Here is a 26859-nt window from a genome sequence, read left to right on the forward strand (position 1 = left end):
TAGAAATTAAGTTAATGTTTCTGTAGTTAACATTTAGTCCATCTTCTTATTATTCTAATCACAGGCCAGAAATTAATTTTTTAAGAACTCAAATTATTGTATGTGCAAGTAAGAAAATCTTAACCATAAAAAGTGAATTAAACTCTGCATAAAATTCTAAAATACTATCCCCTATTTTTTTAAAGGAATTAGGAACAAATACCCCCTTTTCATTTGACTTAGTCAAACAGGGCACATTGTTTTATGCTTGTTTCTTTTAATCTTGATCATATCAAGATCAATTCAAAGTAAACCCCATGGTTGTTATTCTTACAATCTCTTTACCACAACACTGAGTATTCTATGGCAGAGGCATACGCATATTAAAGGCATCTTAATAAAGATGCAAAAGGAAAAAAAATACACATCTTGGAAGAAGACAAAAGGGCAGGCAACTGATGCTTCAGTTCTCTGAAGGCCCAAATTAAAAGTATTTTCCCCATTAAAGAATAAGTCAAGTTAAAGAGAAAGGGGATGAAATGGGGAGCATCGTACGGAGAGAATAAGCTGACCTGCTCAAATTCAAAGTGCTAGGATTAAAGGTCTAAATTAAAACATAGTCTATGCCTCGGAGTTTAATACTGAACACAGTATGTGGTCATATCTCAATCCTCCTTCCGTTCCAGTGTCTGTGCAGCATGGATGCCGTTGCTGTACACAGGAAACGGAAGAGTTGAGAACAGTCCTTCGGCAGTTGTGAACACATTCCCTGCAGGCATTTGGGTCAGGCTGGCCGCGCTCACAGCACTTCCAAATGGTCCTGACATATTGAGTCGGTGGACATGGTGGTAGAGCATTTCCATTGGTGTTTTAGGATCTAAGCCAAAACCGGGGCTGTTAACGTCCACAAAGTTAACAGCATGAGTGTTGGGGAGGAGATTGCCCTGCATGGCTAAAGTAACTTCAGCTGGGGCATACCGGATCGTGCCAGTGGTATAGACCCTCTGAGCAGCCGTGCTGGTGGCAGCAAGGGTTCCAGTTACCCTGTGAACCAAAGGGAGGACCACATTGCCTGCTTGCAATCTCTGTAGGGCTTCCAGATCCCCTGTATACAGTAATGAATTGGAAGTGCTGGGGCCTCCCGGATGCTTGTCCCGTGGAGATGCTGACAGAGGTGGGGACAAAGGGTCAGAGGATACAGGAGCCAAGGCGGAGTTGGATGAGGTGCTGAACTGAGACTTGCGATTGGCAGGATTTTCTGTCCCTGGTGGAGTTAGAACAGAGTCTGGAATGGAGACATGTAAACTACTGCTGGTTTGGGGGGAAGGGAAGTGCTCTGAGTTGGGGGGCTTGGTCATACTGTAAGGTGATTCATTCCTTGAGATTTCCCTGTTGGGTGGGTAATTCCAAATACTGCTATCGTTATCAAAATTGATAGGTTCTGAGATCTCTGTTTTGATTTTGAGCACTGAGGCACTGTTTGGCGGTGAGAGCAGCTGGGGCTGATCCACCAATGTTGAGTCAAGCCCATTTGGACTTGAGGTGCTTGAGAGCCTTCTCCGGGCCACGCTGCCTCCTTTCTGCTTTTTCCTTCTCTTTTTCCTTTTTTGATGCTTGCTGGAAGACTGGACATTTACTTCTCCTGCGCTGTCTGAGTCCTTGGCACTGTCCGAGGTCAATGATTCACAGTTCTGTAACCGCAAGTCTGACTCACTCTCCACGTAGCGCTCCACCTTAATCTGCATAGAACCAAGAGTGCCAAAGCTATCTTCAGGGGCCTTTTGATTCTCAAAGTCAGAATTCTCAAAGCTGTCATCACTGTCTCTGCTGTCCTGGTTGCTGGAGCTGTTCCCATCGTCATTACAGTTCATTTCATTATCTGACTGATTGCCAGACTTCTTCCTATCTGATTCGGGATCTTCGCTGTTTTCTGAATGGTTTCCTTTTTCATCCGACTTTGAATTCTCATTGTCCTCTGAGTAGAAAGAAAAGTGAAAAACATCATTAAGAATGTAAGATTTAGAGCCCACGTAGACTCCTGGAGACTGGTGAAATATTATTACTAGCAATATTGCTGGCAAAGGCATTTTCTTTTAGGTTTAAAATGACAGTTTTACCAAGTATGAGCTGAGCGGCATTTGTCTGTCATTTAACTCCCTCCAGTTCAAGATTCTGCTGCTCAAGCTGAACATAACAGTTGTGTGGTTATTATTTCTCCAGTAATGACAGTTCTGTGGACAGGTTGCTAAATGTGTGTACAATCAGAAAAACTATACATAAAGAGTAAAATACCATGCATGAATAGCACCGGAAAGATGTTATCATCCATATAAAAGCCATTATTCCAGTATAGGGCAGACAGTTAAAATTAAAAGGGCCTAGAGAAGAAAAAGATCTTGCTCTGGAAGCAATAATATTGCTAAGTGGATGCAAGATGTGCCTCTATAGAAAGAGCATTTTATAAGCAAAGCATTACAGGTAAAAAGGCTCCTTCTTTGTAAACACCTGCCTAATTTCAATATAGGAGGAAGTAGGATGTTCCTTGCGATACTCTGTACCCAAGCCATCCAAGGCTTTAACAAACAGTGCTAACATTTCAAATAAGACTTGGAATAGCTTCTGCAGCTGATAAAACATTAGCATCATATTACTTGCCAGTCTTAGCTGCAGCTTGACTTTAGACTAACTAAATATTCTGAACCATCTTCAAAGACATCCTCCCATAAAATGTTTGCAATAATCCAGCCAAGAGATTAACAGAGCACATATGCTGGGCTCTTGCTATGCAAATAAGGTCAGAGCTGCTGTATGAATCTGAGAAGACAGTAGCTGCTCTGAAGCGATGGGGTCACCTGGACATCCAGCAAGAGTGATAGATGTAAGAATACTCCTAACAATATGCTTGATTTTTCCAGAGTGCAACAGCCCCAAACCAGCCCAGTGTTTCTTACCAATTTGTATGAGAATTTGTAAGCTCCACTTATAAGTTATAATTACAGTTTCTAACTTAGATGTAATGGTATGAATAAATTAAAAAATAAACTAAGACAACTCATCCTTCTATGATGCAAAAAAAATACATACAAAATGAGCATTTACATACCTGAGTTATCCTTTGAATCTGATTCAGAATCAGAGGTCTCAGAGGATTCAGAGGTTTTCTCCGGCAAGTGTGGAAGTTGTGCAATATCCATTGGAGTGTCCTTATATTCTGGATTGCTAAAAGAGAAGAAACAGCCAATGTACACATACAGTACATGATAACTTGGAATAGGATAGTTCCCTCTTTTTTCAAAATTCTTTTGAATGCCTCAAACAATAGAAAGCACAGAAAGGCCTTCCTTCCTTCCTTCCTTCCTTCCTTCCTTCCTTCCTTCCTTCCTTCCTTCCTTCCTTCCTTCCTTCCTTCCTTCCTTCCTTCCTTCCTTCCTTCCTTCCTTACACCTTTCTGGGCAACTAGGTAATTAAAAACAACATAATACAATAAATTGCTAAAATTAATCGAATATAGCCATGTAATGAAAAGTAACATCGTTTTTGAGGTTTTAGTTTGCGGGTTTTACTTAGAAAATTTCTATCTTGGTTTTTCACTATTAAAAATAATCTTTATGTGGCACTTAAGCACAACAATAGTAATTACATATCTTGGTTCCTCAAGCTTTGGGAAATTTTCATTAAAAATACCTTTAAAATATATGTCTTTTTTGTTCTGGTATTATCTATCAAAATAATAACTCTTGGTTGAGTAATCAACAAATATATATGTTTTCTGCTATTTGTAACTTATGAGTGAATTGTTTATTATCATCTTCATTATATGATGATCTCATCATTTATTTTGCGTAATTCACAGAAGAATTGTTATTTACAGTTTCTGGACTATTATAAGCAAACTGTGTCATGTTATGTAGCTCCCTTCCAACTCAGTTATTCTGTATTTCTATTAATGCCAGCCCAGTAATAGTTCTCTACAAGCAAGCATAGAAACATGAATCAAGAACATGTAATAAGATAAAAAAACATTTCCAGAGAATTAACCCATTGCATATCCAGGAGTACAGTATGGTCTGAGTAGACAAGTAGGCTACTTTTATAAGCCCCTCGTTTTTATTGGAAAATCACTGTATAAGTTGCGTATCAGAGGTTAATCCATAGAATAGAGGAGAAAGGATGCTCCTATGTTATTTGCAAATACTATGGAGATGTGTAGCATGTACATGGATTCCTCAAGCTGATGGCCTATGTATTTGCTAGTCTTTAATTACTGGGAAACGATTTCAACTCCTATTTCCATTTATCATAATGGCAGGAAGGAATTGGGCTCAAAAGCAGAATGCCTCTTGCTATGTTCAATTCTCTTCCAACAAGTGCTTGGGGCACTAAGTAATATCTGATTCCCCCTTTATCTTCAATTAAATCACAGTGAGAGAAAAGAGGGGTTACAATCCTTTCTCTGGGAATAAAGGAAATGTGAATTCTTTCTGAGCTCATTCCTGACATAAGGACCCAGCCTTTGCAAGAGAAAAGAGGAGAGAAAAAAAAGGGAATCACATGGCTCATTTTCCCCCAATAATTGCTTGTAAGTTCCCTCATGTCTTAACCCCATTTAACAAAAATAAGACTTATTTAAATCAACAAGAATTCTGAGGACATAAGTTTAGGATTGATATGTGCACAATATTTTCCATTTCATTACATAAATATATTTATTAAATTTAAATATATTTTATTTCAAATAAGAAAATAATACGCTCTTTTGGTTCCATTATTCAGATAACAGAAATGAGATTCAGGCATTTCCCATAAAGCACCCAGATAAAATGGGAATCATCCCTCTCCACTGGTCACAATGTGCATTCACCAAGATCTAAGTTCAGAAAGGTCTTAATGCTGTATTTCTCAAGGAACAGCACACCTAATATTTTCCTGTATACAATTCAGAGAGCTTAAACATCTGGCATTTAATCAACATGTCTAACATGGAAAGCAAAGGGGAGTGCAAATAAAAGTTTTAAAATAAATTCCATACTGACAATTGCAACAGAGCTTCTGAAACAATAAGGGCTTGGCTTCCTAGGAACATTACCTTTTTAAAGAAGCCCCTGTTCACAGTATCAAGCTAACAAAGGTTGGCTATGAATCAATTCTAAGCTAAAGCTTTACCTGGATTTAAGAGAATCCAGATTGACAATCTATCCCATGACCATGCTTTTGTTATTCATTAGTACACATTAATTCTAAGTAGACTCACATTGAGTTCCTTGCATTTGTTCTTACATGCTATCCTTCCAATATGTTTCCTTTAGTCACAACAAAAATGCCAATAATTGAAGTGGCAAAAAGATATACCTCAGAAGGTAATTAACCCAGATGATGTTCTTCTCATTTGCATTCTTGGCATTAATAGCGATAGTGGCACTAGACTGTATCCAAATATAGCCCCCACTTTTCTGCATCCAACGGTAGTATTTTGTAACACACTGACCCTTGTTCAGCACTGAATGGAAGAAACAAAAGGCAAATCATTGGCATAGCACTTATACACAATTTCTCTGTATTAAGGCACACCATACCAGTAGAAAGAGATGGAAAGATTTTGTCCCCTATGTTTCAGAGAAAGCACAATTATAAGAACAATTAAATCATTTCTGGGAGCAGTGAAGGCAGTGCCCTGATTTGTAGTTTGATTTTAATCTGCTGTTGGCAGCTCAACTAAGCAAGGGAAAAGCAATCAGAAGCAGAATTTGCTGTGGCTCATGAAGCATCAAATCTGTGGACAATTCTCTATGTTTCGTGTGTGTATGTGTGTGTGTGTCTCTCTCTGTGTGTATCATACACATGTTAAATTTCTATGTGATTTATTCATAGCTGCTAGGTAGTAAACCTCCCCGAGACTCTGGCTATTTGAAAGGTTTGGGAAGATACGGTACCCGAGTTCTTTGATCATTTCTCTTCATTGCAGGTGATATCAACTACTGAACTTACACATCTGTTTCTTTTGATCTTGTCAAACAGAATTTACAGTCTTCAGATGAACCAAATCTCCAGTGGTCATAGGAGGAATGTCTGTAGAGACTTGGCTTAATATTAGAGCAAAATAAATCAACCAATGAACTGCAGAAGGAACTGTGGCCTAAGGGAGTTGTAGAATCAAGCATGTTAAAGCAAGAGTTCTTTGCAATGCTGAAATAGAACCAGAAATGGAAGAACAAGCAAAATGTATAAGTTCTGTGAAATATTGCTTAAAGATGCTTCGTAAAAGAATGTTAAAATTTGTTTCAAGCCAGTATTTCCAAGCCAAATATTGTAATAGAGTTTTAGCTAATTTAAAACTCTCATACAGTAGCATATATGCTGAAATAAGGAAGCAATGTGTCTTTGGCAGAAATATAGACAATGTGTTCAGTATTCTTATTATTTCAGCTTGCATTTCTTCTGGGATGTATTTGTTCTCCATCCTGTAAATCTTGTGCACTAGAGGGCAGTGTGCATTCACATACGGTACATCTCTGCTTTTTGGCATGTCCTTGTCTCCTTCTGCTAAAATGAAAAACCTCTAACTGCTGTAATAAATTTGGCTAAATTAGCTGCTAAATGGTTATCTCAAGTAATATGTATTTGCATTAATCATCTTGCTCTAAACCAGAACAAGCCAGAGTCCTAAAGACGTAGTAAATTCATATTGTCCATTTAATTATGGCTAATAACTGCTTCATATACAATAGTTTCATGAAGTACATTTTGATTTTTTGGGAAGGGGTGGGGGAAATAGAAGAAAAAAAGTCACTTTGAAGACAGGAAAAACTGTGGTTAATACTGTTAAACTTTCAACCTAAAAGTGAGACTTTACCTTTAAAATTTGGCTGTACCTCCAAATTCAGAGAATGATATGCAAGTATATGTAATACCATCTAAAGTTTAAAGCCTACTGCACCTGAGAAAACACAAGCCTAAATCTGTATTAGCATCCCAACCTTTTCTTCTCTTTGTAAAAGGAACACAGATTCAAATGCAAAAGTGCAGGCTAGTGTTTTCTTTTCTTTTTTCTTTTTCTTTTTACATGCTTTCCCTGTTGTCTCTGCGAAGGTTTGCTACAGCTAGCATTGCTGTTCAAGATTCCCATCTCAAGCAGAAAGACTGCAAAAGTTCTTAGGCTTAGCTCAAAAAGAGTTTGCTCAGGGGACAGGTAAAGCCTTAGGTGCTCTTCTGTTTATCCAGAGAGTCTGTGACGCACTGTGTAACTCCAATGGCAGTTAATCAACCGTTCCAGCCTACGATTCCAGGCTGCAAAGCCACCCTGAGGATTTATGTTGGACTCAAACATGTATAAAGCCAGATGCATTCAGCTCCTGAGCTCAAGGCATATGGTACAAGTGGCTCTGGGGCTGAAGATAAGTGTAAATGAGCTCTATTTTTTTTATTTAAAAATTAGATACACCTAAATTCAAGATGAACTTAGGACTCTTGGTGGAAGTGAATTGCAGGATAATTGGGCTCAGAGGATACACTACTTGATAATATTTCTTCACTGAGACTAATAGCTTCACCCATTTTGAGGCTGAAGAAAAATAAGGTGGAGACCACTGGCTTCTCTTTAACTTTTAACTAATAGTTTTGTCAAGGGAAGTCTGTGCCTGCAGCTATTCTATGTCATCTAAATAGTATGGCAGAATTTAGTGTTCACTGGAGGTCTAAAATATTTTGTTTGAAGCCTTATCTCCTTCTCATCTGCCAATTCTTGTCAAGGGCCAACGTTTGAAAAGTTCTTCTCATAACATCCACTTTTGGCCTTCACTTATTCCCCTGACCACTTTACACATTGGTGCCTAAAGCAGATTCCCTTAACCTGATTGTGGAAGGGCTGTTCTTTGGACTCATTTGCGGTTGTTGAGGGTAGTGATTTTGTCATGTTTAAAAACAGGTTTATCTCAGAAATTTCAGGTGTTATTCCCTTATTTCTCTCCTGCCCTGTCCTTCCCTTCTTTGGCATTCAGCATTTACGACATACTGTTTTTATTTATAAGGGTTACTTATTTTCCATATGAATATATATAGAAAAGAAAGACAGGTATACATTTTATTTTGACTACAATGTTCTGACTTTGCAATAAATTGGCTGAAAGCCTGAAAGCTTTGAAAATTCAGTCAGATCTTTTCTTTTCTTTTCTTTTGTAGAAGTGGCAGACATTTGCAATTTGGGTTATAGTGTTTTGTAAACAAGGTAAAGTTGATCAGATTGATGCATTAATCAAAATGGATCTTTGCTTTTGTGTATTCATGTCTCAGATATAATTCAGTGGTAAACTGCAAAGATAAGCAAGAAGGTGGAAAAAAGTGAACTTTCCATCAAACAATTATGGTGTTGAGACTTCAGTTTTATACAAATAGTTCTGAATTCATAATTAGCTTAAGACTGACAATAAGGAATATGGAAATCTTTTTTTAAAGCTTTACTCTATTAGAATACCTCAGTTTATAAAGGTATTAAAAAGTTTAACATTATTATTATTATTATCCATTGACAGGTTAGCGGACTGCCTGCATTTCTGAGGGGAAAAATGGAAGATGGGGGTATTGGGAAATGTGTTTCTTTCAATAAACTTAATATTTTTACTGTTTACATTTACAGTTGTCATCTTCTTGGGTTAAGGCACACTTAGGATTATACTATAAATCACTGATTCCATACTTTAAAAAAAATTACAGTTGTAAGAAAAAGGAACAGAGGCAATATTATGATAAGCATCCTGTCAGGATTAACCAATTCTAAGAAGCACTGGTAAGAGATCTAAAGAAGGCAGAAGGTTCATGCAATAATAGCAAAACTGTATGAATTAAATGTTCTTTTTTAGGACTCTTAAAGGCCTAATAATCTCTTTTTCCACTAATGTATTTCTGAAAATAAAGCAAATAAATAAATTTGCTGGTTGTAAATTATTTTGTTTCACCTGGGCTAGTATAATAACAAAGGAACATTTTAGCTTTTTACTCTACCTTAACACTTATGGAAAATAAGTTTTAAGAAAGGAAGTCTCTCTCTAATGGCAATTTTTCAGTGTGGTATGATGCATCGTGAACACAATCCAAAGAACTTAACACAGGAAGTCATAATCGTGGTGTAATTAAAGATAAAAAAGCTGGCTGGGAATTATGAGAGTTTAGTGCAACACTTCTGGAAGTGAATAGATTGGGGAAGAATCCTTTAGAGAATGGGTAACCAATCTGATTCTACCCCCAACCCATTCTGCCAAAATAAAATACATAGAATTTACAACAACACTTATTCTTTGCAAGTAATCTTTTACATTATCTATACATTTCAGTTCCTAAAAGCAAACCACTAGATTTTTTAGATGAATCTTTTTTTTTATAATACTACTATTATTTGACCCATGGTTAGAGCACACAGTAGTAGGATACGATTATCGGACATTTAGTTCAATAGTTTGTTGTATATTATATACTATTTTCAAAAAGGAAATCTAATTCTATTTCTGAATTTTGTTTAGAGAAGGAATAGAAAAAGAAATATATGAAATTCTTTGAGTAAAATAAAATAGATCAGTACACGTTTCAAGATTTGTGTTTTTAAAAAATATTTCCCCCCCTGGTAAAGCTATTCTTAAAAATCGAAGAAAAACTTCTAAACAGCAAGTTGTGTGTTATAGGAAGGAAGTAATTTAATTCAGTTTGAAGAGGAGATGAAAAAATCTTGTAACGTATTATGTCTTTTTTTTTAAAAAAAGCATTCCATACAATATAATGTTTCTCTATGTTACAAATGACTTTGAAACTTTGAGCATATTGTGCATTTTGGTTCAGCAGATAGTAAACATGAAAAAAATGAGATCAGTTTATTTAAAGTATCACATAAACACTAGTTTACAAAAGCCCTCATTACACCAGGAAAAAAGAGGGGTATGCATTTTATTTACTGCTTTCACAAGAATAATTTTACAAATGGATGAACCACAGTGATCCCAAGGTTGTCCTAATATTAAAATACTGTTAATTTAAAAGGAGAGAGAGAGAGAAAGAGAAAGAAATAGCTCTGCATTTAGTACCACAGTTGAACACTTAGCTGTTAGTATCGTTTCTCTTTTTACATTCACAAAACTGGCAGAGGAAACATGAAAAGGAATACTGACTCTTTAATCTCTTCTTCTCCACCTAAAGCCCAAGGCAAGCTGACAGAGTAACTTCATTCTGGAAACAGTAGTGTTTTTTAAAAAAAGAAAATTTCTGGATTACTTTTTCTTCTGCTTTTGAAAACTGTGGACTATAGGGGAATAAACCTGGCATTGACTTAAAACAAGAACAAGTATTTTTTATCTGAAAAGTTACAGTCCTTGATGCTTACAAGAAGGTCATTTTCAAAACCCATGGGGAAAATAGCATCACAGATAGAGTACACTAAGTGCCTCACTTGCTTGAAACAGAGATAGCATTTTTAAAATACCAGCTTTCAGAATTATCTGTGTCTTTGATGGCATTTTTACTACAAATTTTGCAATTAAGTTAAATAACAAACATTTACAAACTGCTGAAAATTATTTAGTATACATAATATTTAAATAGAACCATGCACACAAAACTATCAATGAATCATGTAACACTCACTGGCTGTCCAAAAACAGATTGGATAAATAGGGATGGATGGATGGATGGGTAGGTGGATGGAAAAAAGGAATTACAGTTCTTCCTCTGACCCATTCTCACAAAATCTTTGGTTTAAAGATTTTGGTTTATCCACCTAAATATATAAACCTGACTTCACTGAAGAAAATCATACATTCCATCCAGAAGAATATGTATCTCTATTTTTGCACCAATTTTAATTCGCATGTTCCCCAAGAAACCTTTGACCACATGATACATATCTGGTACCATGGCTAAAATTTCCATTTTCAAAAAGAAATCTTATTAAATAATTATAAAAAATAAAAGTTCATTATTTTCTAATTTATATTCTAATGTAACTATGTGCAGAATACTTTTATGTATTTATTTATATTTAATGTGATTTATGCTTACAAATTATCCCTTTCTTAATTGCTTAATAATTAACACAGCATCAATCAGGTAAGATTTATATATATATATATATATATATATATATATATATATATATATATATATATATATATATATATATATATATATATATATATATATATATATATATATATAGTCAATTGTTAACTATTTAGATTACTTTGCTAGGCCCCAAACATGGGGCAAATCTTTATTTCCTGTTTTCAGCCTTATCTCAAAGGCCATCGAACAGGCTGTAGTCACACCGGACAGTTCATATATTTGTGTAAATTACTAACAAAGAATTAAGGGAGGCTGAGATGCATTTCTAACTCTTTAGTCTTCATCAGTCAGTCATACCCTTCTGAGATTCGAACCTGGGCTGATTGCATATTAGGCAGTATTTTACCTCTTTGAGCCACAGGATCTCTCTCACTCTCTGTTAGTTTTTTGCAAGGGGAGATATGAGTCAATTGTTAACTATTTAGCCTCCCTTAATTCTTTGTTAGTAATTTACACACACACACACACACACACACATATATATATGTATATATATATATATATATATGTATATATATATATATATATATATATATATATATATATATATATATATATATATATATATATATATATATATATATATATATATATATATATATATATATATATATATATATATATATATATATATATATATATATATATATATATATAACTTTAATACCATCCTTCTCTGTGGGCGCCCCGGAGCTATGGAATCGGTTCTTATTCGAACAAGCATTCTTATTCGAACAAGCCGGCCTGGCCTGATGGGGGATGGGTGGGGTTTTTCTTATTGTTATCTTAATATTTGTAATTACTGTTTTTAGTCGGGCATATATTTAATCCTTTTTAATTTTTGTATTTTTTATGCTTGCCCTGTTCACCGCCCTGAGTCCTTCGGGAGAAGGGCGGTATATAAATAAAATTATTATTATTATTATTATTATTATTATTATTATTATTATTATTATTATTATTATTATTATTATTATTATTATTTATAAATATTTTAAAAACACACGTTTATAGTTTTTCATTTCATATGCTGCATTCATTATTATTACCACTAGTGATTTTACTCTAGTTATTGTCTTGTTTTTATTATTGTTATTCTATTTTATTTTGAGGATATGTACACATGTGTAGCAAAATATAAATACCAGGTATTTGAGAGCATGCTGTCAAATAGAATAATTAAATATTGGAATATCTAAGAAAAAAAGAAGCTACATGTTTCCATTCAGCAATACTATGTGCATTAAATAATTCAGAATAGAACAGGCAGAATTGTAGATACAGCTATATAATTTTAGATCATGATCCTATACTGAAATTAATGGAGTTCAGAATGAATCTTAAATGAACTTGGCACCAGGATTTTATATATACATGTTTAAAAGTTCAAACAGATGCTGCAACTATTTGACAGATATTCTGATATATATAAAGATAATTCTACACACACACACTATAAAGCTAGGTGAGAATTTGAAATAAGGACATGTCTCTGTATAAAATGCATTTTAAATATTCTAGAATATTTTTATTCCTCATGTTCAATGAGTCTCATATCTTTCACAGTGACACACCAGTTAATTATGAATACATTTCATTGATTTTTATGGGACCTATCCAAGAAAGATTAAATCTAGATTCAACCTCAAGTCCCTGATTTTAATGAATCAGCTAAGCATGATTAAACTGAATCCAATCCTTACAACATCTCATTTGACATGCTACCAGACACAAATATTGAAAATTAAGAAATTATATAATATAATAGAAATTAAATAATTTTCATTTAAGTAGAGAAGAATGAAAATTATATGGTACAGATTAAAACATCTATTACTATCTAAATAAACATATCCAAATTGGCTGACATTAGAAATTTACGTTTGTCTCATAAATGAGACATAAATATTTTTTTATTTTAACTGAGTTAGTTAAGTCTTTCACTGGTAAAGTTTAGACTTAATTTATGTTTATTGATTATTCTGTCTGTGAATTCTGGAAACATTGTAGAATAGTGAATTGGGACATGGTAGTATCAAATTCAATTCCTCATTTTGCTACGGAGGTCAGAGGGCAACTTTGGTTGAGTCCCTATTTAGAGTTATATTCAAAGACTGTATGACTGCAGGTTAGTTTTCACAGACAAGCTTTGACTTCTCAGTCTCGCAGTTGCCCATATCTTGGGAAATACATGGACATTGCTTCGGATGGCAAAATGTCTGGAGCTGAAAATGGTTTCAGGAACATCTCATGATGCTTTTTGATTTTAGACTGCAGTAACACAACACCTGGCATTACAGACCTAAGCTAGAGCTGAAGATATGCAGGTTACCCCTTCATGGATTACTGCCTTTTCATGGTGAAGGGGCTTGCGTAATTCAATGAAGCTATAAGCTATGCTGTGCAGGGTCACCCAAGACGGACAGGTCATAGTAGAGAGTTCTGACAAAACGTGATCCACTGGAGAAGGAAATGGCAACCCACTCCAGTATCTTTGCCATGAAAACCCCATGGACAGTACCAAAAGGAAAAAAGATATGATGCTTGAACATGAGCCCCTTAGGTCAGAAGGCATCCAATATGCTACTGGGGAAGAGCAAAGGGCTAGTACTAGTAGCACCAGAAACAATGAAATGACTGGGCCAAAGCCGAAAGGACGCTCAGCTGTGGATGTATCTGGTGGTGAAAGGAAAGTCCAATGCTGTAAAGATTTTTTCTCCATAGGAACCTGGAATGTAAGATCCATGAATCAAGGAAAGCTGGTCAAACAAGAGATGACAAGACTGAACATCGACATCTGCTGACTGCTCTTTAGAAGGCCAGATGCTGAAGTTGAAACTCAAATACTTTGGCCACTTAATGAGAAGGAAGGACTCACTGGAGAAGAGCCTAATGCTGGGAAAGATTGAGGGAAAGAGAAGAAGGGGACGACAGAGAATGAGGTAGCTGGATGGAGTCACTGAAGCAGTAGGCATGAGCTTAAATGGACTCCAGAAGATGGTAGAGGACAGGAAGGCCTGGAGGAACATTGTCCATGGGGTCACGATGGGTTGGACACGACTTTGCAACTAGCAACAAAATGCAGGTTAATTGAACAGAGCAACTAACTTTTTTGCCAATGCAATGTACATTTGTTCTTCAATTGTAATGTACATTTGTTCTTCAATTGCTGGACTGGCTTTAAAGTTAGCATGTTCAAACATCATCTAAACAGAAGACACACTTTCAAATAATATCAAAACAATCTTTTTTGCTTTGCTGATTATCATCAACTTGTACAACAGTTGACATTCATTTGTATATTTTAGCATTTCACAGAATACACAGAATACTATACCTTGACTAGAATAAGTTTGGTTTCTTTTATGATTGACGATATTAAGCACTACAAAAGCACTGAAATTTCAGACTGATTAGGATTAGAATTCCTCTGTATCAAAAGGCTGTTTTTATTCCTACAGTTTTACTAATTGTGTGCTACTTGACTTCGTGTAATTTTTCCCTATTATGATAGCAAAACATCTGAAGTGAGATTTTACTGTCAAGAGTGATCAGCTATTCCATCTATTTTAAATAATAAATTTAGGGTTATTAAAAGATATACATTTATTTAAATACAGTATATGTATCTGTGACTGTCCATGTCTGTATCTATACATAACACAGAGGTATAACTTAAAAAGACTGGTTTCTTATCTTGCAAATTGAACCAGTAAAGTAATCACAGAATAGAAATTTTCAAATGAATGTACACAAAAGCCATTGTGTATCTGTAACTGACTGCAGAGGAAAAAAAGTCTCAATATTGAAGGGCAAAATTCTTTTGAAAATGGGAAGGAGCATGAATAAAGTGATAATAAAGCTGCCTTTTAAAAAAAATCTGGATTGTTTCAGCTATTGGAAACTAAATTAGAACATATAAGAGAATGCTCCCAAATGCAGCCATCGGGGACCTTTGCTTTATGGAAAACAAACTGCTCAGGCTGCTGTTCTTAAGGAATTGTATTTCTTATGGCTGTAAATCAAGTGCAGAAGAAATGGGATGACGTTTTTTGAGCAATAGCTGAGGGTGACAAGCATCTTTTTGTCAGTGTCAGGTTTATGAATTTAGACCTCAATTAAGATTCCAAAATGAAAAACCACATACTATATCTGTAGCTACACAGTCGAGTGACAGTTCCCAAAAGCAATATATATCCATTTTGAAATTTCTGGTATATCATCCTATATTTGTCCAGAAGTATATTCATGACATTCTCTAGAGGTCTTAACTCCTCTATGTCCTGCCTGGATTTCCAGTCAGAAAATGTTTGATATTATTCTTCAGTGAATGTTACTATTTTTTTCCCAATTAATTGAGGAGATATATGCTTCTATATTATGTGACAATCTTTTATTTTTTGAGTAGTAAATGGACTTGCTAAATCAAAACAAGGCAACAATGTCATCTAATACCAACATAGGGTTAGAATAGAGTTTTCAAATATTAGTGGAAAGAAATATGTTTATTACTTTTTTCTCTTTTACTGACATTGGTGTGCAGAATTAAAAGGAAGTTGAAGTGGAATCTTTACATGCCGTGGATGATAAGACCCCAGTCTTCAAGCAGCTTACTCTAGAGTAGTTTCCCAGAGTTAATCCCAATTTATTTATTTATGATTATCCAGTGGGAGCTCTTATTATTGAAATGAAACAACAGTGGAATGCACAACTTCTTTTATATGAGGAAGAAGAATTGAATGTAAATCAGTTCTACCATTTACACAGGTAAATGTGATACTAGAATATACAAATTTTATTAGTGAAATGCCTCAAATGCTTAGCAAAACATTTAAGTTCCATCATCGGTAGCTATATATAGCATAGGCATACAATATGTACTCTATCTAGAAAAATCTTACATCAAGCGGTAATTAATACTGCAATTGTTAAAGCTATGCTATCACTTCTTTGAAAAAATAAGTGTGTTTATTTACACTCAAGATTTAAGATTCAGCTTTGTTGGCAGATTGTATGCTGCTAGGGCTGTGCCAGTTATGTTACACAGAATAGCATGAACGATGAAATTATATGACCATCAGCAAAACAGAAGCCTTTAAAACACAGATTTAGAAAAAAAATATTTAAAACATTATGTTTAAATATATAGGAAATGAGACAATTTACCATCCAATAAACAAAGATAGCAAAATTGTAAATACCATCAAGAAAACTGGAATATTCGGAACATATGACAAGCAATGAGAAATAGAAATTGCTTCAATTAATTATAAGATTTAAGATAAATGCAGAGAAATGTAGAGCTGGAAGATAATGCATATACTGGCTGAAAAATCTAAATATGCAGTTCTGCAAATATAGAATGTCCTTTTTTCATGCAATAACAGGACAAGAACATAATAACAGTGATTATTGACAACCTCTAGTAGAAGATGCTACCAAAAGATTAGATAGATAGACTAACAGTCAGACAGATACTATCCAGCTAACTATTTTATAGGCTTTCTGAACTAATTTGTATCTTTCTTCCTCAAACTGTTTACCTTATGATGTATTGCATTACAAATTTCAGAATTTTTGGATAATATGACTACTGATTACTTTTTTTCTGTAAATACAAAGCCTTATTTTGAAGCACAGCCAATGTCAGCCTGAGAGAATAATAAGGAGCAAGCAGATGAATCCTTCCATTGCTTGCAAGAGGAAGGATTAATTTAGATGATGTTAAAGGCTGATTTACATTTCCTTTGAGCTGAATTGGGGGGGGGGGTGTCGCAGAGGAGCCTCCAAATCCACAGAGCCTTCCGGGACCTTCGGCCTTGGCACCTAATTTCCTTCTCAACTACTGCTCTTTCTAGCTGCAGAGGCTAGTAGACAGACTGTTTGGAAAAGTGATGTCAGATTTCTACCCCTGAAGTTGAACTCTACTCTTTAATTTCAAGGGAAGAAACCCATAAACTTAAAGTCCTATGTTTTTTTTATTTTAATACATGGAAGGAAAAGAAGGAAAACATATAGCATTTCATGTAAGGATACTGCAAAGTGATGTGGACCCATCTTTTGAACGCTTTGCCAAGGAGTTTGATTCTTCTTCTGCTAGTGCTTAAAACCCCATTAAATAAGAACATTTTGTAGGAAACAAAAGATGTCTTATTGCTGGATTCCTTCTAGCTTTATAATAACTTTTCTGCTTTTTGTTTTTTGTTGTAATCAACAATCATAAAGAACTATGATGTATTCACAGTTATAACATCATAATTATGAAATAATTCAGTGTGGAATGTACAAAATAAATAAAAGCAAGAAAAAGCTTAATTCGAACAAGGTTAATAGGTCTCAAAGCATTAATAGGTCTCAAAGCATTAAAATTATATGAAATTCTAATGCTAAAAGCCAATGGTCATTTATTTATTTATTAAAGGTGGTTTCTGATGAAAAGTGAATAAGGTATTTCAGGTATTAACTAAGATAATTAGCAGTTAATTAGGCTGGTCAGAAGCTGGGGTTATCAGTTCCAATAATAAATCTCAATTCCATTAAAATCCTTTAAGCACATACACACATGATTGATTCAGACTCTAATTTGGCAATTCTGAAAATCTTTTATTTTGCTGAATTCAGAAGCTCTATTGAAGTCTTTCTATTTCCCACAGTCAGCAATGATTTCTTTTTACTTCGACAGAATTGGATGAACTTTTCACCAACAAGCTTCTGAGTGCATGATTAAACTAAACTGAAACAGATTTAACAAAGTTCGTGACTGGGAGTTGTTTTTAAAATAGGAACTTGAATTGTTTTTAAAAGGAAGACATTTTTACATTGATAGGCAAAGTTGCCTTTCCTAATGGAATTATGATTTCATATTTCTTAAAGTATTTCTTGTTTTTAACAGATCCTAATATTTGTTAGGAAATTGGCTTTCATGGCAGAGTTAGCCTTATCTAACAAACTTTCAAGATTTCAAGTAGAAAGATGTGGACTTAGTGGAAGAAGACTTTTTAATCAGGAAAGGAATAATTTGTTTCTTTCCCTATCTTGATGGGCTTCTTTCTGAGAATCTGCATGAAAATGGATAGGCAAGAAATGTTTGACTCCAGAAGGATCAATGAAAGAGTTAGAGTTATGATAACTAGAACAGAGTATAATTTTTGTGTGCACTAATGAATTAGCACCAAGGCCATAAGAAGCATACCAGAATAGAAGTAGGTAATACAACTAAGGCATACTTGAGGGCAGCGGCAGAATGCTTTAAATATTCACCATTTCCAGTCCATGTTAGATATGTTGATCTCCCTTGAGCCCCAAGAGGCTGGCAATAAATAAATTCAGCCCCCACCCATGTTACCCATATTATGTTTCCCATGCGTAAAAACAACGGTAGCTCTTGCAGAGGGTATCAAGGCAAAAGTATTTGCTGCTTAATGATAGCTGGATCTCTTATAATTGGCAAACAAGGTCAGCCATACACTGTGACATCACAGTGTAAACCCTGCCCCTTTGGTTTCTGCATCACAATGCTATATGCAAGTATATAAAAGGCAGGGCCTGCATCATGATTCACTTGCCTGCTTTGACCACAAAACTGTGGGCAGCTTTGCTGTAGCCTCTCCATTCTCAGGTAGGACAGTATTAAATATTGTTTTATTCTGCTGACCTGCTCTAACCACAGTGAGTTTTGGGTCTATTAAAAATTAACTTTAACTTTTAACATTTCAACAGAATTAATTACTGTACTTATGTCATGCTTTGTCACATGAACAGATGGCTCTCCTGACTTCAATTTTTATTTCAAAACTTCTCATGCACAAAAACAACCCCTTCGCATTGTGTGATCACAGTTACAGTTTCATTTGAATTTATCACGGCTCACATTTGAACATTCACCAATTGCCTTTAGTGACAGAGGAAAATATGTTTGTTATAACTAACTCATCCGCAAATAAAGTCAGAGAGAATATAGAGGTTCACAGATTGGAATATAAGAATTAGTTCAGTTGCACATTTTAACAGTAAGGTGATAATTTTTATAAGAATACAGTACTTACAGTCTAAATGACTGTGCCTGATCCCTTCCACATCTTCAGCATGAATGAAGTGGTAACATCTTTTCCCTACAATATCTACAGGGGTCAGATCCATGTAATCACTAATCCTGTAAAGGAAAAATAAAGCCTATAAACCAAGAAAGGAAGAAAATACAACAACAATAACATGCTTTCCATTCTGATCCCAAACTTGTATATCTGTCCTGAAAACCATCCTTTTAGTGACAATTTTATATTGTTTTGTTGTGTTGCCTCAGAAGCTGGAATTAACCCCAACCCATAATTTAGTTTTATCTACTAAGAAGAAAACCTAAATTTAATTCTAAAAAGAAAGACCTATATAGCACATCTGTAGCATTCTTGCTATTTGTTTTCTTTTATGTTTGTGTATGCATGTAGGTGAGTCAGTCTTGACTCCTGGTGATTACATGGACAAGTTGCATTTGTTTTGGAACAATGCAGTTGTTTTAGAAGCATTGTCAGAAGTGATTTACTGTTGTTTTTACTTGGTTGTGTTTACTTCCTACAACTGAGAGAGAATGACTGACCCAGAGTTAGCCAGTAATCCTACTCTAGCACCTTAAAACTTAGGCCAGTTTGGCTCTCTTTTTTCTCAAATAAACACGTCCATAATAAAACCCAAATCAAGATTTATTTCCTTCCTTCCTTCCTTCCTTCCTTCCTTCCTTCCTTCCTTCCTTTCCTCCCTCCCTCCCTCCCTCCCTCCCTCTGCTGAAGTCAAACCATTTGTTTTACAAATGCAATCCCAAATTGTCCATAGGTCCAGATTAAACAACACCCGCAAAGATGACAGAATTCCTTAAAATACAAAGCTCCTCATTAAAAGAGCAAGATAATTCAAGGTTATACAATAAAATAAGAACATGTTATGCTTATGCAAAATGATTAGAGACATCTTTCATTTCAGCAGATTGGTCTTCTACTGAGCATATTCATGAAAAAAGGCTCTTCAACTGTTTCCTGGCACAGTGTCCAAACTGACATTTCAAGCAATATAATTTAAATGCTGAGACATACAGATGCCTGAGGGTATTATCTTTTTTAGTCTTATTCAGCTGGGAGCTCTGCTTTCACTTCTAGCTCTTTTAACTGGGACTTTGTGGTTTACTCTGTGCAGATACTTTAAAATCCTTTCAGTAGCCTTTCCTGCTCTATGCTCTGCTCTGCTCCTCTCTGTATGTGCATTTCTCTTATTGATTGTCCAGATGTCAATGTCCTCAGGCATCTATGTTAAAAAATCCTCTCAAACTGAAAATTGGGAGGGCGAATTAGCCTGGTCAGCTAGACATTAGGTTCTTTTTGTTTGGAAGATGTAACTCTTAGTTATGTTTTTAAAATGATGTTCTAACGCTCACAAAATATATTGGGACTATATGAGGACCTTTTGTTACTCAGGTTCTGAGAAAATTATTTGCAAGTTTGTTTTTGAATGGCAGATGGGAAATATTGGGGGATGAATTGGAGTTATCAAAGTAAATGTAGGGTTCACATACTCAGAGTGATCGGAGCTAGTCCCCAGTCACTCTTGAGATAATAAGAACTTAATGAGATTTTTTTTTAAAAAATACAGCAAATTAGGGAAGCACATGTCACGTTCTCACTCCTTGACAAAAATTAGAAAATGTGCTACCACTAGTTTTTTTTTCTTCCAGAATAGATAAATGGAACTTTTCTACTTTGGAACTAAAGATAAAATGGAGGTGTTGCTAATGGGGAGGGACAGATGTAAAGGATAAGAAGTTGGGAACAATCTGCACAATATTCATGACTATACCTCCATTTTATTTCCTATCATGGAAAAGAGGCAGGACCTACTATTCTACTCTTCTATTGTTAGGTATACACCTGTCCGGCCACCTGATTGGCCCAACCACGCGGCGGGAATCCCTGGACACTGGGTTGGGTGGCCAGGGCGAGCGCGGGAGATTGGAGCCTGCGGGTTGGCCAGTGCTGGGAACGCCTGGCATACATATACAGGCGACCGGGCAGGTAAGGCCAGTTCGGCCACGTGTACCTGAATAAACAGTTAAGACCAGCTCGCCTCCGCGTGTTCACTCGCCGACCAGACTGGACACTACAGTGGCGACGAAGGTGGGATCAGCAGCGGCAGAGAGAAGCGCGAGACGAGCAGACGCGAAGCGGGAAATTCAAAGAGCCGTCAACAGCGACACTCCGAAACGAGCAAGGAAGAATGGTGCAAGTCGGCTCAATCCACGAATTCGACCCCAGACACCCAGAGGATTGGGAGGAATACGTGGGCCAGGTCGAGGGATACATGCTGGTGAACGGCATCACGGACGACCAGAAAAAAGCCGCCGCGTTGCTGACGATCAGTGGGACACCGGTCTATCAGGTCGCCGTGGGACTATGCCAGCCAGCAGCGGTCACCAGCGTCTGATACACCGAACTTCTAGGGAAACTTCGAGAACACTTCACCCCAAAGAGATCCGAACTATTCTGGAGGAGGATTTTCGAAAAGCGTAACCAGCAACCCGGGGAATCGATAACGGAATTCGTGGCAGCCGTGCAAGAAGCCGCACTCCGCTGTAAGTACGATAACCTGGAGGTGCGAATTCGGGATCGAGTGGTCCTGGGCTTACGCGACGAACAGCTACAGAACAGAATCATAGCTAAGCCCACGGGGAATCTGCAAGAAGTTCTCGATGAACTGCTCACATACGAAGTCACCGGGCAACGCGACCCCCCACAATAGCAACGGCGCGACCAGTTCCATCCACCAAGAGTGCCTTGCGGACGGTGGGGTGGAGGACTACTCATGGGAGGCAGACATCAACGAAGTCACCCGACGGTTCGGAAAGACCGCAATGAAAGCACCGCGAGCTGACGACACCGATCGGAGCAGGCGGCCACCCCCACAGCAAGCAAGACCACCTAGGGAAGGCCCGAACAGACACCGGGACTCGGACCCGAAATGCGGGAGCTGCGGAGGCAATCACCCCCGCACGAGTTGCCGGTTCAGGAACGCAAAGTGCAGGAGCTGCGGGAAGACCGGGCACAGTCAGAGCATCTGCAGAAGCAAACCACGGGAAAACCTGAACGACATCGACGCCTGGGCCACAGGTAAGGTAACCCCCCGGAATGGTGGCAAAGGGTCCCTTGGGCCGCAGGCACAAACCTGTAACCGAGGGGTGGTCGAGGCCGTTAACCAGATACTTAGGCCCAAACTCCAAATCGAGGTCCGACTACAAGGCACCCCATGCAAGATGGAGGTACACTCAGGAGCGGCAGTGTCCATAATCTCCAGAGAGACACTGGCCCGCATCGAGGCCAAAAGCGGTCGCCCGGTCCCCATAAAAAACACACACATACAGTTAGCCGATTTCCAAAAGTCACCCATAAAAGTACAAGGGACAGTCACAATAGAGGTCAGCTTCAAGGGGTTCAAAGGACCCCTCGAGCTGTTAGTCACCGAGGGCCGGAGGACTAGCCTGGTCGGCCTCAACTGGTTCGAACCGCTAGGCATATGGGTTGGGGGAATTAATGCAATCCAAACCCATAACCTGCAGTCCGTCTGCGACAAATACGCGGACGTATTCGATGGCACCTTAGGAAAATACAAAGGGCCGCCGATCAGTTTTAAACTAGACCCCTCAGTACAGCCCATACGACTAAAGGCGAGGAGAGTGCCATTCGCCCTCAAACAAAAAATAGAAAATGAGCTGGACAAACTAGTAGGCCAGGGAGTGCTAGAACCAGTAGACGGGGGGCCCTGGGAAACGCCTATCGTTACCCCACTTAAACCTAACGGGGACGTGAGAATTTACGCGGACTATAAAGCCACGCTGAACCGCGGATTAAAGCAGCATGCTTACCCAGTCCCGACGGTGAAGCAGGTCCTCGCGACCATCCAGAACGGTGCCATCTTCGCTAAACTCGATTTGGCGCAGGCGTATTTGCAACTTACAGTCACCAGGGAAGCGGCTGATGCTCAGACGATAGTTACCCACAAGGGGGCGTTCCGAGTCAACAGACTGCAATTTGGAATAGCTACAGCCCCAGGTATTTTCCAAGAAGTGATGGAGAAGACATTTAAAGGTATACCTGGGGTGGGCCCCTATTTTGATGACGTGTTAATTGCAGGGAAAAATGAAGGGGCATTAGCTGGAAGGCTGGAAAGGGTATTAGAAAGATTTAGGAAGGCTGGGCTCAAGTTAAAAAAGGGAAAGTGCTCCATAGGGGTAACATCCACAGAGTTCTTGGGATACAGGATAGATGCACAGGGCATCCACCCTACAGAGGGGAAGATAAGGGCCATCAGGGCTGCCCCAGATCCCAAGATTAAGGCTGAACTCCAAGCATTCCTAGGCCTAATAAACTTCTATCATGCATTCATCCCACTCAAGGCTGCCATAGCCGAACCACTGCACAGGCTATTGGACAGCAAAACACCCTGGCACTGGCAGGAGCAACACAAGAAAAGTTTCCAAACACTTAAAGACATACTATCCAGTAAGCCCACAGTAACCCACTTTATAGAAGGGAAACCAATCTGCCTGGCATGCGATGCTTCGCCATACGGGGTAGGGGCAGTGATCAGTCATTGGGATAGTAATGGGGAGCAAAGACCCATAGCGTATTATTCCAGGACACTAACCAAGGCGGAACGCAACTACGCCCAAATTGACCGGGAGGCATTAGCAATAGTGGCAGGTGTAAGGAAATTCCACGATTATTTATACGGGAGGGAATTCACAATACTAGTTTCGGACCTGGCGGAAATGGCAAAGATTTCGGCTTACTTGAAAGATCATTCGCAAGAACGTTATATTATGGAGTGGAAAAAGTGGATTGATTATATCCAGAACAAATATGGGACTAAAAAGTTTCATTTAGCATTTGAATAAGTTTTCTTTTCTTTTTATATGTAATATTAGTATTGCTTGTAGTCATTTCATATGAGCTAGAGTGCGATAGAATTAGCAGTTTATTGTTGTTAGCATATGGATGTTTATGATTGTTCTTCGTTTTTATACCTTGTATTTAGCTCTGGGAAGTCGGGGGGAGGGGGGAATGGGAGGGAGGGATAGGGAGGGTTAGGTAGGGGTGGGTGGAGGGAGGGGGGGATTGTTAAAGATAAAATGTACTGTAAAACTTTTCAATAAAAAAAAAGGAATTCACAATACTCACTGACCACAAACCGCTACTAGGATTATTCACCACTGACAAACAGACCCCACAAATAATGTCACCAAGGATGTTGAGGTGGTCCATATTCCTGTCAGCCTACACATTCTCCATCCAGTACAGACCCGGCAAGGACATGGGTCATGCAGATGCACTAAGCAGACTACCCCTCCCAGACACAGACACTGACCCAGCCCCAGCGAGCCAAATCCTAACAATAGAGGAACTCCCAGAATGCCCAATAACTGCCAAAGACATCGCCAATGCCACCAGCAAGGACCCGGTGCTAAGCAGAGTGGCAGCATGGGTCCTAGGGGGGTGGAATCGAGGGAGCCAGGAACCACAATTCCAGGCTTACCTAAGGTGAAGGGACGAAATATCAGCACACCGGGGGTGCCTACTGTGGGGGAACAGGGTAATAGTGCCAGAGGAATTAAGGGAGAGGGTTATCAGCGACTTACACGAAGGACACCAGGGAGTAGTACGCATGAAAGCCCTAGCCAGGAGTCACCTATGGTGGCCAGGACTAGACAAGGCCATCGAAGAAAGGGTAGCGGGGTGTTACCTCTGCCAGAGGTCTAGGCCAGAGCAGGCCCATGCACCAGTCCACAGGTGGGAGGCCACACATAACCCATGGTCACGCATACACATCGATTACGCGGGGCCATTTCAGGGCAAAACATTCCTAATAGTGGTTGACAGCTATTCCCGGTGGTTAGAGGTAGTGCCTGTCAAAAACACAACGTCAGCCAAGACCATACAGGTCCTGAGGGGACTCTTTGCCACCCATGGGTTACCTGACATGATTGTGTCTGACAATGGGCCCCAATTCACGTCTAATGAATTTCAGGACTTCCTCAAGGCCAACTGGATTAGACACGCAATGTCAGCCCCCTTCCACCCCTCCAGCAACGGCTTGGCTGAAAGGAACGTAAGGACCACAAAAGACGCGCTACGACGGATCATCACCGGTGATTGGCCTCATAGACTGGCACAGTTCCTGCTGGCCCAGCACACCACTCCGTGCACTGCAACGGGGAAAAGTCCAGCAGAAATGAGGTGGGGCAAGAAACTCACGACCAAACTGGACAGACTCCACCCGGACAAGGCAACAGCAGAAATAGAACAAGAGTACACAGCCAGGACTCTGAATGTTGGGGACTTAGTGTGGGCCAGGAACTATAGCCAAGGGGACAAGTGGATACCGGGAGTGGTGGCGGACAAGCTGGGCCCACTCTCATACATCATTGAGGGGGAAGGGGAACGACAGGTCAGGAGACACATTGACCAACTGAGGAAGAGGGCCCCAGAAATCACCACACATAACCAGGCCCAGCAGCCACCAAACAACACACACAGAGAAACATTCACACTCCCAATCGCCCCACAACAGGCCAACACCAGGGTTACGACCAGGGCACCTGAGATGGAGGGACCCAGGGACGTCATTAGCGAGCCAGGGACACCAGAGCCAAACACAGACAATGGGCAAGGGGAACACGCAGGGTCCTTACCACCAGCGGGGCAGGATCAGGGGAGGAATCAGACTCAGGAGAGGGGGGCTGAACCAGCCAGGTCCACGGGGAGATACCCCACCAGGGCACACAGGCCCCCAGCATATCTCAAAGACTACATAAGACAATAGCGGATCCAATTGGGGGGAAAGGGGTGTTAGGTATACACCTGTCCGGCCACCTGATTGGCCCAACCGCACGGCGGGAATCCCTGGACACTGGGTTGGGTGGCCGGGGCGAGCGCGGGAGATTGGAACCTGCGGGTTGGCCAGCGCCGGGAACGCCTGGCATACATATACAGGCGACCGGGCAGGTAAGGCCAGTTCGGCCACGTGTACCTGAATAAACAGTTAAGACCAGCTCGCCTCCGCGTGTTCACTCGCCGACCAGACCGGACACTACATCTATTCTCTGCAGTATTTGAGGTTAGTGTGTATAAGGTAGAGTCTTTGTATATACTAGAGTTTTTTAACCTGTGGTTTCTAAATCGAGGTTCCAAGGATAGATTTCAGGGGTCTGCCAATCAAGTACAAAAGATGCTGGTTTTTTCCCCAATTTCTTTCCTATTGAAAATTGTTTCAGTGGGGAAAAATGCCAAATAATGCTTTTAGGAAACTGCTTCTCCCCAAACAAGTGTAGGCAAAATACTGTTCATCAGCAGGCAAAATAATGGATATCACTGCTGTGTTAGGATATCTAGAAGAACTGATGATAGGAATTAAGGAAAATGTGTACTATAATTATGACTATGGATATCTGTTTTTGTTTTCACCAAATCAGACTAAATTTTAAGATGCCAATTTAATCTTTCCAAGTATTGATTATAATTGCATTCATCCAGACTAGCTATTATAATATGGTTTAATAATAATACTTGATGTTAAGTAGATGAGGAAGTTGTACATTTTTCAAGTGTAGTATAAAGAAATCAATTTTGTATGTGTGTGTTTTTGTGCATTTTTCTGAGGTAGATGTCTCAAAGGATCTAAAAGAGGAACCACTATTGCATACATTTTTTTCCTTTTGTTTTTGATTAAGTAATAGTTTTCTAGGTAAGC

The 26859-nt window shown here is 38.6% G+C and overlaps 1 protein-coding gene across 5 annotated transcripts in view; it reads right to left on the minus strand.

The window, feature by feature from the left end:
• Positions 1-644: 644 nt before the first annotated feature.
• The window catches only part of NPAS3 (neuronal PAS domain protein 3), a gene marked incomplete at both ends in the record, with an annotated part of 788541 nt that continues 762326 nt past the window's right edge, over positions 645-26859 (minus strand). For all 5 annotated transcript variants that reach the window (XM_081337596.1, XM_081337595.1, XM_081337594.1 and 2 more), the window contains 4 exons: positions 645-1954; positions 3083-3198; positions 5329-5476; positions 19122-19228. In XM_081337596.1, coding sequence (XP_081193722.1) covers positions 645-1954; positions 3083-3198; positions 5329-5476; positions 19122-19228 — 1681 coding nt within the window. The remainder of the gene's footprint in view (positions 1955-3082; positions 3199-5328; positions 5477-19121; positions 19229-26859) is intronic.

This window comes from Vipera berus, assembly GCF_964194415.1.
Source record: "Vipera berus genome assembly, chromosome: 1".
Classification (NCBI taxonomy): Eukaryota; Metazoa; Chordata; class Lepidosauria; order Squamata; family Viperidae; genus Vipera; species Vipera berus.